This window comes from Cryptomeria japonica, chromosome 3, assembly GCF_030272615.1.
Source record: "Cryptomeria japonica chromosome 3, Sugi_1.0, whole genome shotgun sequence".
Lineage (NCBI taxonomy): Eukaryota > Viridiplantae > Streptophyta > Pinopsida > Cupressales > Cupressaceae > Cryptomeria > Cryptomeria japonica.
The window spans coordinates 286,003,488-286,016,245 of record NC_081407.1 but is presented as its reverse complement, the minus strand read 5'-3'; the positions used below and the strand labels follow the sequence as shown (position 1 = coordinate 286,016,245).

The 12,758-nt window shown below is 38.9% G+C and overlaps 1 protein-coding gene across 1 annotated transcript in view; it reads right to left on the bottom strand.

The window, feature by feature from the left end:
• Nucleotides 1–5,906: 5,906 nt before the first annotated feature.
• The window catches only part of LOC131029625 (uncharacterized), a 158,313-nt gene continuing 151,461 nt past the window's right edge, over nucleotides 5,907–12,758 (bottom strand). The window contains exons 16-18 of the mRNA XM_057960193.2: nucleotides 6,627–6,817; nucleotides 6,376–6,488; nucleotides 5,907–6,281 (exon numbers count right to left, since the gene is read on the bottom strand). Of these exons, the coding sequence (XP_057816176.1) occupies nucleotides 6,000–6,281; nucleotides 6,376–6,488; nucleotides 6,627–6,817 (586 nt within the window). The 3' untranslated portion in view covers nucleotides 5,907–5,999. The remainder of the gene's footprint in view (nucleotides 6,282–6,375; nucleotides 6,489–6,626; nucleotides 6,818–12,758) is intronic.

The window sequence follows — 12,758 nt, the reverse complement described above, 5'->3', positions numbered from 1 at the left end:
ATGTCTATGCCAAGTACAACAGAATGATCAAAATACAATGGAGACAATGTCTCTCAGGTATGACTATCTCCTGAGGATGACGGTCTCGCGCAGATGTCCCAACACCTGGATCTCCAGGAGGATCCTGTCTGGTAGGCCATGTCACGCCTCTGCTCGCTGTCCTCGACTTAGTCTCTCGGGATCGACTGGATCTCGAAGCTGTAAAACTCGGCACTCGGCTCTCCATGGGCACCGCATCCTTGTAATGCCTCTAGTAATACTCTACCTCCTTGGCTCTCAAAGCCACCTCTCTCAAGGTATCTCCCATCGAGCCACCCGCCACCGCTCTCTCCAAAGCCTTTGCTCGAGCCTTAGATCGACCCAACCGCTCTAGAACTGTATCTTGCTCTGTGGTCAGCAGTATAATTTGCTACTGATGCGCCAGTAGCTGTGTCTGTAGGTGTTGCACTGATAACTGCAGCGACCTAATCTGTGCGTCCTCCCGGTGCATCGGAATCCGCATCTGGATGGGTACCTGGGAAGTGGTACCCCCTACCCATCTCCCTGTCCTTGGTGCCGATGGGGGTAACACATCGGACCTCCTCCTCCGAGCCGGCTGTCTAAACTTGTCAGTCCCTCCCACCGCTGCTATCACCTCTCCTACCCTCTCCTCTCCCCCAGCTCCGATAGCTAAACCTCCTCTCCCTCTATCCACCACAGCTCGTCGCACTGCTCTCTCCACCCGCATCCCTTTGTCACCACCATCACCACCCCTATCTCCTCTCCTTCCCCGATCTCCACCCCTATCTTCTCTCCTCCCTCTATCCCCTTGCCGACCTCGACCACCTCTACCATCAAATCCATCATCCCCTCCACCATCCCCACCTCCCTCATCCATCTCCTCTCCACCCTCTCCCCATCTCCCTAGCCTCTCGGGCTGCTCATCCTCATCATTGTCAAAAGCGGGAATCATCTCTACTAGATCTGATATCCTAGCCACAACATGTGCTGCAAACAGTGTGGTGAACTCCTCTGTCATCCCTGCGTCCACTACCCCATAGGCGTAGTCCCATATCTGGTCGGCTAAGTGAAAGAACTCCTCAACTGCCGCTGCGCTATCAATAGTGCGTCCCCACTCTGGTATATCATGTCTCTGTCGAGCATACAAGCATGCTCCCTATGGAACTCCCTGCTGACAACCATACTGCCGCAACACCCGGCTATGCAAGAATCTCTCAATAACAAAGGGTGTCCGCCCTATCAAGAATCGGGACATGTAGACATAGGGCATCTCCATCCCATCCTCTGCCCATACCTCGCATTCCATGTATGGTAAATAGACGACCGTATCAATATCATCTAACACTCTCCTCCAATGCTCTAGTTTTCCCAACTTATGTTGGACAACTATCCCTCGATATCCGTATGCATAAGCACACCCAACAGACCTATCCGTATGCATAAGCACACCCAACAGGCCTATCTCTGTCTGCAAGTGGCCTGGCTGCGGGAATATGCTCCCACGCCCATACCTGTAGCAGTGTAACTCCAACGGATAGACTGTTGTACCCCAAGTAAACCACATGATGCAGATCCATGTATAAGTGGGCCAGCATAGTAGACCCCCATGCAAATCGGCGACCCTGTGTCACCATGTCCTCCAGGACCAACCCCCATCCTACTGCCAGTCCCTTTGACCTACGGTCAGGACATAAGCAACCACCTATGAATCATGCCAACACTGATGGTAGAGGAGCGTAATCCAAATCAATGAACTCCTACCAGGGGATCTCATATCCACAAATCGTATCATCCTATCGAATCCGACGAAGTACCTCTGTCCCGCCCTCCTCTGTTTGCTCATATGGTAACAGTGCACCTACCACGGGAATCCGCAGAATCCTGTAGCAATTCTCAGGTGTCATTGTGATCTCACCTATCGCTGAATGGAAGGTATTGGTGTCGCTATGCCACCTCTCGGCCAACGCTATCAATAAACCCCGGTTAATGATAAGCCGGGGCATCTCTAACAAAAAGGAGAGACCACACCTCTCAATGATATCCCTGTCAGCCTGTGTCAATCGTGGTATCAATGACCACGGTCTCAAAAATCATTCTCGTGACTGAACAACTCCAATGCACTCCTGTCAGAAAGCAAAACAAGTCCAATATCAGTTTCCTCATCAAATCAATTCATATCAAAATCAAATTCATATCAACTTGAAAATTTGAAAATCTAATCAAGTGTCACATCATATCAAATCCATTTCCATATCAAATCATATTAACTTGTAACACAACTCAAGTTCCACAATCATATCAGCTTGTAAAACAACTCAAGTTCCACAATCATATCAGCTTGTAAAACAACTCAAGTTCCACATATATATCAACTTGAAACAATGCATATCAAATCAAGTTCATATCAAAACATCCATATCAAAATCCACATCATATCACATCATCATCAAATCAATATCAACTTGAAACATTGCAAATCAAATCGAGTTATCTATCCAAAAACCATATCGGAACTCATATTGGACAACTTATCAAAACAATGACAGCAGACACGCAGGCTGGAATTCGCACCCATCCCAGCAAAAATTGACAAAAACTTACCTATTTTTCTTCATCCACAATCCTACTTTACCCAAATTTTTCCGCTCATGCGCTCTTATCTACATGCTAAGTTGCTGCCTATGCGCTACCTTTTCCTATCAATGCGATACACCATTAACCCTACACGCTAGCCTACACCTATGCGCTACCCTGCCCTATCGACGCGCCACCTAAACTACCCTCTGTGCCACTTCTTTCCTACGTGCTATCCCTTTTCCCCTACGCGCTACCCTGTGCCCCTGATTCACGAATTTATATCCACGTGCTACCCTAACCTATCGTTGTGCTATCCTAATCTACTCGAACACTACCCTACTTCATTAAACTCTATACGCTATGCAACCTATTGTATGTGCTACAGTTTAACCCCGACGTGCTAAACGATTAAATTCGTGTGGAAAAATTCAAAAACATGATAAAAAAATGACAAAACAAAAATCCAAAAGAGGTAAAAAAGGATGACTCACCGGTGGTCCATACGTGGCGGACCTCCGATACCTTCGAATGTGCTCGAATCGATGATAAGCAAAAGGAATCGACATTTTGTCTTTTTCTCCAAGTGTCACTTTCTCCAAAGTCAACAAACACAAATGAGACAAAATAAATCACTTTTTACCTTTTTATAGGGTAAATGAAAATTAGGGTTGCGTGGACAAGCACGCAAATTGCTCGTGGTCTCATTTCTAACCCTCGCAAACATCATTATCGGGAGATGAATCAATTTATCGCATTCAACATAGACAAAAATTTAAAATGCAATCAAATTTATCAAAACAAATTAAATTTTCAAATTTTTGATTCATCTCCCGAAGGGGCATTATCAACATCATTTATCAAATATGGGGCACGACATGAACATCTTGACACGACATCACACTGATCATAACCAAATCATGACGACCTATCATTTTCTTTGAATCAACATGTGCACACACGTCACTTCAAAAAGGGACAAAATGTAGACGTATAAAAATGACCATATTCCTAAATGAATATGTAATGTTCATTTTATTCTCATTCCTCTATTTTAGTTAAATCTAATTTAATTAAATCACTCGCATTCTTCTATTTAATTAAATAAATTATTCAATTTATTTATTTAAATTCACTTAAGCCCTTTACATCATTTAATTGAATAAATCATTTTATTTAATTAAATCCCTTCTCTCTACTTTTTAATTAAATTTACATTTAATTAAATAGTTTACCCCAATTAAATAAATCTAATTTATTTAATCCCCAACTTGCAACCAAATTAAAATAAATTAATTTTAATTTATTTAAATTCTATTTTCTCCACCCACTTGCATTTTCCTACATCTCCCACTTGCATCCTAACCCTCTTCCTAATTTCTTTTAGAATCCATCTAATCCTAATCAATTAGCCTAAACCCATCCATTGTCCCTTTTCCCTAAATTTGAGGAGGTCACTTCTCAAATTTGGAGTAAAGTTTTCAAAAGGCATTAAAGCCCCTATGCCTTCAACAAGCTAACTTGTTGAATACCCCCAAATTTGGAAGGACTCTTACAAATTTGTCCCCAAATTCTTCAAACCATTAATGGTTAACTAACCCTTAATGACATAGTTAGAGACTTTTTGCCTAACTTTACCCTCATCTAACCTAGGGGTCTCATCAAACATTCATTGCTTTGACTATGGTTATCCCTTTAACCTTTGCACAAGAGTTTACCCCTTGGGTAAAAACTTTATCCATTGGATAACCTTAACCTAACCTTAACCCTTACCTTCTAAGGTAACCATGAGGTCTTCTCAAGCATTTAATGCTTCTTACCTCTCCTCTCAAGCAGTCTTATGTTGACAATTGTCACCATTTCATTGGTGGAAATTGTAAACATGGATTGATAACTTTCAATCCTGACCTTCCATTGCCTTATTTTCACTATAAATAGAGCTCTCATTCCTCCATTTCAAAGATGATCCAAACTTTTAGTATCTCATTTATGCTCAATTTTATCAATACATCTAACCTCTCTTTATAATAGGAATAAATCTAATAAGCATTTAAAAACATTTCTGTTATCATTAGCTTAAATCATTAACTAGTATATCATGTTAGGATAGTATTGCTACTAACCTTGTCATCTTATAATCTAATTTAAACTCATTTGTAGAATCATGCATAAATATGATGCATTTCATGTTAATATCAATCTAAAGCATCCCTCGTTCTTGCATTTGTCATCCCTAAGTCACTTTGCTTAGTGATATGAAAGCAAAGACATTGGCTTGAGGGATCTTGTGAGATAGAGAACCATGAAACCTACCTTGGGAAGTTGAGTCAATCTTTATGATTCCATAACTTGCACCAAGAAGTCCCGTGGGTGTGTGGACAAGCTCTTTGAACATCATTTTTCACATTTTGAGTTTCATAGCCCCACTTTTCCCGCATACAAGAACATTAACCAATTTCAAAAACAACTTATAAATAATCCTTTCCAGATATAAAAACTTACAACATTGTTGCTTTACAAAATTGTGAATTTCTTCTTCAAGATTCATAACAAAAGGGCCGAGTTAGAGAGAAATCTGAAATAGTGTTTGTTTTTGGACCTCTATGTCCCTTAGACCACTTGGTCTTGTAGAGGTTATTAAAATTCCTTCATTCATTACATATTTGTCTTTGATGTGGCATGAATTAATGTAATAATCATATATTCTCTTTTTTGTAATAACTAGTAAGAAACAAACAACATTAGATATAACTATGTATAATAACCATGTACGACTCCTTACTATCAACATCCATCGATTGTACATTGTGTAAGTTTTACTTGGGAGGCTATACCTAATAAATCAAAAAGCCTAGTCCCTAGTCCCTAGTGGGTTTTTTTGAGTGTGGATTTACATTTACAAGTAAGAGGTCACGTTGGAATACTGCTGGCACGCTCTCCACATCAAGCAAGCTTTAAAACCTTTGCTTGAGAGAGGCAATAATGAATTATAAAGTTGTTATTGCCCCATCAAAAATCCCGATTTGGTCTTCTAGATGGATTTAAATCTACAAGGAAATGATCAAGTTTACCCCCATCTAGTCTCTTTGTATTGTAAACTTCGCTTTGACAGTTCATTGCAACATACCCTATAGAATCCACTAAGGATAGCCATACATGTCTGAAATGGTCAGCCTTGTTGAGTCCAAACAATACGTATACTAAGGTCTTTTCTGTATGACTTACAAAAGGATCTGGAATCCCTTTAGACAATAACTTAAATCAATGCACAATGATCTGATACGCATTACCAAATAAGACCAGAAAAAATTAGGTTAGTAATCAGTTCGAGATTTGAACTGGTAAACTTCTGCCATGTATTAATATAGAAACCTTTTTACATTATCATACAATGAAGAAGGCAAGTTCTTCATAAATTAGCATGATCAAGTCTTGCAATAGTCTTTCAATACTTGTCTTGCAAGATCCACTGCACCGCTATTTTTATATATCAAATGCAAATTATAAGCTGCCTCCTTTCCCAAGTCACAGTGTCCATAATTTTCAAGCTTAGGTTCAATCTCAGATACAAAGCATGTATCCTCGTGTGGAAGTTTTGGGATTGGATGATCCTTCTCATAATGAGCAAGGACCTTCTCATAATATAAAACAGCCAAATGTACAAGCCCCACATGCTGATATGCACGAGCAAGGTTGTAATTAGATTCCTGCAAAAAAGTGTTAATTTAATGAGGTAGTTTAGTTTTCAGAATATTTCATACTAAAAATAGAGGGAGCTACAAGTACAGGGATAATTCAAACCTGATTATTTTTACATAGTCGTTGGTAGTTGTATAAGAAGGCAAAACCTTGTACGACACATTGGTTTCGGTTGTTAACTCGAAACCCAAGAGCCAAATTGATGAAGGATGTTCCTACAACATATAAAGGGAATAGAGTTAGACAATTCAGTATTATATTTTAAAACTAAACAAGTTTTACCATTTCAAAAGCATCACAAACAAAAAAAATTAGATCCAAAAAGTAAAAGTATTCATAATTAAATGTCATACCAACACACAGATTGATCAATGGATTATCAGGCTGTGTCTTGTATGCTTCCAGATACTCTCGAAGAGCACCTTGCGATTGACTAATCATAGCAAATTGATGCCCACATATCACCATTGGTGGTACACAGTCTGGATACTTTGCTCGCATTGCAAGCATAAACTTGCCATGTTTCCCAACACGACTCTCCAATCTGGAAAAAACAGAAACTAGCATTAAATTATTGAACACTGAATTTGGCAGAATGGATAATAAGAAAATGGCAAGTTTAAAATTTAAACCCAAAATAGAAAATCTTTGAATGAAATGAACACTTCTCAACTAAGGACAGCATACTAGTTTCTTTGTGCTGTCAACATGCCACGTGGCTTGGAAAACTTCACTAACAAGTCCTTGAAAAATTGAGCAAGCAGTCAAGGAGATAAGATAGATGACTTTTAACATTGTTTAGGCCAAAATGATCCGTAAAACTATCAAAGTGTTTTTCACTTATTTAGAAGATTGTTTCTATGTATTTAGAATCCAGATTTCAAGTGATCATCCCAGGCATTATTTGATTCTCTCGATTTATGATTTTCATGTGCTAGTTATGACTGTCAATATCTTATAGCTGCATTCTAAGTATATATAGTGGATAGGTTAAAAGGAAATTTATCTTATCTTCTGCTTCATCTAAACTATACAAACTTCACAAATTCTTTGTGACTTGGGTGAGGTGGTTCTTGGTTTTGCAATCATTGAGGCAGGTTAGCTTACATGGATAAGTTTGATACTTGATGGTATATTGTTCTTATTTTAAAAATATAATTTTATATTTAAGTATAAAAATTAGACACATGGAAGGGGTCTGAAATAAAACCAAACCAGCTTCAAGCTGATTTTGAGTAGTAGATACATAAGACTAGTGAGGGAATCACTGATAAAAAAGATAAGAATAGTAGATGCCTAAATGAATAGCCTGCAATTAAGATACAGAAGGCTGCTGAGAGTAAAAAATTTCAGATGTAACATTGAGAAGAAATCATAGAAACAGTGAGTTAAAGCATTTGAAGAATATTAACATATCTTTTGCTACTGTTATAATCTGAAAGATGTTCATTCTTTTGTAGAGAAATTATAATCATGAAAAGTTTGAGGGCAACTTTCCTTTTGTGGAGGGTGTGTTGTGACGTTTTCACACATCACCCCATTGCAAATGGAGATCCCCAATTTTTTCTTAGATTAGGTGTCTTAGTTTGCTTAGCTTGGCAATAGTTTCTTTAGTCGTTAACCTTTGCTAGTGAGTAAGAGATATCAGGTTGAGTTCCCATTGCAAAATTGCTGGAGGTTGTAGGAAGATGTCAATAATGTGTTGGCATTCTGATGCAGTTTTGTATGACCGGTAAATGATATGGTTGTCATTGTTGGCAACATCATCTCTTAAGTCTTCAACAGTCCATCGGTAGTAAGCAGACTAGGATATTGAGGTCAACCGGCTAAGCAATAAGTAAACAGGATAAGCAGTAAGCAAACCAGCAAGCAATAAGTAGACCGGGTAGCGGTGAGTAGATCGGCACAGTAGAGGTCCATCGGCTAAGCAAAGAACAGATCGGTATACAGGAGGAAACTGGCTAGACAAATTTTGATTGGTACACTAGAAGAGTCTGTAACCGACAAACTGGTAACGTTCAGTTAAACCGGAAGTCTTTTCCAGTCAACTGACGAACTTATCGGCATGTTCAATTGTCTTGACAGAGATTCCTGCGATGATTTCAGGGGCGTGATTTAAGGCATGATGACAGAATTTCGAATGGGATGTTTTGGAGGGAAAGTTGGCGACAAACTGAAGGGTCAATAAATTCACATATCTCATTCTTGAGATGGTTGTTGTCAAGGTGAGTTAAGATAATGTGAAAGTGCACACAGGGGAAGTTTAAAAGATTGCAGAGCCGAGTGACAGAGGACCGGTAGAGTGAAGTTCCACAGAGTGGTGACCCAAGTGATAGAGGATTGGCAATATGGAATCCAAGGATCAACAAATCGGCAAAGGACAGAGTTGAAGGTGTATTCAGGAAATCAATATTGTGCAGAACAGACACAACCGATGCAGACATAGTGTGATTCTTCACTGTGATTTGATCAAGCTAATGTGTAGCCACTTTAGCAGATCATCATTTTGTTGCTCTCTAACCATTGCAACTAAAATCCCTTAATAGGGCGGACTTTAACAGGTCCCTTTTGTAAAATCCCTTAATCGGGTGACATCTTAATTGATGTTCTTAAGTCCTTTAATAGGGTAAAGGCACTAACCGTCCTTGAACAAAAAACCTTAACCGGGTGGCACCTAACAGTGTCTTTGTAATCTCCTAATAGGGATGGCTCTTCACCGAGCGTACTCCAGAAGAGTACAAATTTTGTGAGTCCAGAAGAGTACAAATTTTGTGAGTTACTACTCACACCGTGGTTTTCTCCCATTTGGGTTTCCACGAGATAAATCTTGGTGTCACTGTATTTCCTTTCATGCATGGTTATTCTTCTGCAATAGTTATTTATATAAATGAATGTTAAGTTAGTGATAAATTAAAAGTTTTAAAAGAATAAAACCGGTAAAGTGTTGATTCACCCCTCCCCTCTCAACACCGTTGGGACTAACATAATGTCGATATGTTGCAAGAATTGCCAAGGTTGTCAGGAAGGAGTCAAGGCAAATGAACTAGAAAATTCCCTTCTAGGCCTTGATTTCAGGAAAATAATGATTTTGAAGGAAATAAAATCTTCCTTGTATAATGAAGTCCTTCTCTTGTGCATTTCAATTTTCATCTTTAGGAGAGAGCAAAATTCTAAGGCAATGGAGTTGGACAATTTACCTCCACAAACATGGAAGGGGTGTGGATCAAGCTAAACAAACAAGTAAGGCGAAAAAATATTAAGTTTGAAGGATCAATCAACCATCAAGGTAAAGAAAATTTTCAACCTCAAACATCAAGCAAGAGCCTGCACATCAACTTAAGTTAATAAGAAAGGGGGCGCGCAACAACTTAGGATCAACCCTCAAAGACAAAAAGGCTTGGGGATCAACTTAGGTTGATAGGAAGTAAAATTTTCTAAGTGAAGGCATGTGGATCAACTTAGGTTGATAGGAAGCGAAAAATTTCCTTAATAAAATATTAAGCCTCAAAATCAAGGAGGGCTTGCGGATAAACTTAGGTTGATGGGAAAGTGAAATTAGCTTAACCAAAATTTTAACCTCCTAAAACAAAGAAGAGGATGCACAACAACTTAAGTTAACAAGGAGGATACACACCAATTTGAGTTAGTAAGGAAGAAGGGTGTGGATCAACTAAGCTTGATGTGGAAGGTGAGGCAAATCAACCCTCACAAGTGAGGAAGGCGAATTTTAAAAGCAAAATACATAAAACGTTTTTTCTTGTAGATGAGGAAAAAAAGCGAGCCCAGGTGACTAGGACCTAATCCCACTTTTGCCAACACATTGGGAATACGAAAGAGCCTAGGGAGATAGCTCACTTTGGCTACTTCTTGTGAGAAAGAGAGAACCAAGGATTATCTTAGGGTTTCTATTGCTCTTGTTGTGTATGAAGATAAGATGTGAAGAATAGGGTGTGATTGATCAACTAGACTAGGAGATGAACAATGAAGCATATATGAACTGAAATTGCAGAAACTTACAGATCTAAAACTGAGATACTGGAAGCAGAGAAGGGGGAGGAATTTGAATGTGTACCTAGTGTTGAAAAATGAGCCAAATTAACTTGGATAGGGATTCCATGCTCCGATCCTGTTTTGTCTGACAGAAAGCTGCAACTGAAGACTTGCAAATTTGATGCTCTGAGCTTCCACCATGCCAAATTTCACCTGAAACTGGGAGGACCAGGGCGCAAGACCAAAGTGCCCAGAGAGGACTAGAGTGCCTAGAGAGAAACAGGGCGCCTAGAGAGGACCAGAGAGAGGACCAGGGCGCAGGACCAGAGCACCATGACCCTGACCCACTGATTTCTGCTCAAATTTGATCTTCGGGATTGTGTCTGTGTGCTTTGTCAGACCTGAAAATGCAACGATGATTGGATCTTGTACCTACACCTGTAACTGAAAATAGGGTTTTGGGTGGCTATATAGGGTTTTGCCTCAATCAAATCTCTATTTCAGTGATTTCCACCTCAACAAATAGCCGATTTGTATAGTAAAATAGTGTGTGTACAAGATCCTAAGATGAATGAAAACAATCTAGAGCAACCCTAAAGAGTAAACCCTAAATGCTTGTAATTGACAAAGTAAATGCTCTAAATCAATGATGAAAAGTGATCTAAAGCATGAATTTAAATATGCAAATTGATGTAATGAAGCCCATGCAAAGACATAAAAACAACATGAAATCATACCCAACCCCTAAGGGAGGGGTACAAACCAGTCGTCAATCGGTGATCTCCTATTATTCTTCAATGTCTTCAAGGCTCCTAATTGATGATGAATGCTTGACAAATAATTGATGGGTGCTTGATGAATGTTGTTGAATGTTGTTGAAGACTCCACATAAGCCTCTCTTTCACTACATAAAAGGTTCCTTGTGCTCGCTCCAAAAGCTTTTTTCTAGATTCCATTAGATGCCTTCAAATGAAGAAACAAAGCTCTTATGTATGAAACCCTAGATCTTAATTTCATCTTTAAGGCGACCTAGGAATTGAATTTCCTGCCAATCTTTCGAGGTTAAGCATTATAATATCATAGAATTATGCTCCCAAAATTTTGGGAAAAATGTCGGGGACTAGGTGCAAAGTTCACCCGGTTCGACCAACTTTTCACAAAATTTTCAAGGCCATTAGATATGATGATATTAGAGCGAATCCCAAAGTTACAGCTGATTTCAAGATGTTTTGATATGCAAAATCGAGCCTTCAAGGTCGAAATATGACATAATTAGGGTTTATGATTTAATGATTCATTGGAAGAATAAAATAAAAAGGGGCACACTTAGGGTAAAGGGCCCAATTTTATGATGTCGGGAGTGATGAAATATGACTTTAGATTTAATTTAATTAATTAATTAAATGCTTAAAGAGAATTTACAATGCAAGATGCAAATGCACTAAGGCGGGTGCTAAACTAAGTGTAGAATTGTACCACCCTAGCAAGGGTGTACAATTTACGACGCTACATTTAACCCCCCACTTTAGTAGTCATATGACACTACGTGCATATGCAAGCTAAATTAAAGAAAAACAAACATTAATGAAAAAGGATATATCCACAAGTTGTCGAACGAAGCCCCCAGTGGTATCTGCAGTACACAGTTAGGAACCGCACCCTACAAAACCACATGTTAGATAAAATCACAAAATCACCTAAATGCTTACTAAGGAAGGTGATGAAAATCCGAGGGTAGCTATATGCCCCCCCTGTTTTGGCTTCCTAATTTAGTGAGTTCAAACAGGGTATCATGTTTACCACATCGAATTGTGAAAGAAGATTGATGACAAATGCTCACAAGAATATTTGATACAAGATCAAAAACTAATGGGAATCATTTGGTAAGAAAGAGGACTAGACCTCAATTCGAACACAACAAAGAGTGTGAGGATTTGAGAGCTCTTTAACACAAGATGAAAGATTTAAATGAAAACAAATGCAAAAGATATAATTCAAAAATGCAACTCCATAAAGGAAATTGGAAAAAAATGGAGGATTGAAATGACATCAAAGAGATATTACTTATAGCAACACTCTTCTTAAAGAAGGCAAGGGATCCTCATCAGGGACATGCACGTTCACAAAATAGAAGGGTGTATTATAAAAGATACTTCTCAATGAAGAAAAGAAATTGATGAATGATCAAAGACTTCCAACACCAAGGAGGAGGTCCCAATTAAGGATATGTACTTACGATCCCCATTAGGGATGCTTGTTCCAATATGAGAGAAGGAATTCAAATATGAATACACCTCTACAATCAATAAGAAATCCTTATAGAAGACACTACTTCAGAAAGGGGAAATTTTAATCTTAAGGAGAGATGTTTGAAATCACTCTTGCCCCCCATATATAGGGAGAAGAGATGAGATAGAAATAGGCTATTATGTTGCTTCCAAAAGTATGATTGCACGTGAAATTGTACCATCATGAGTGACAATGAGCCCCCAGTA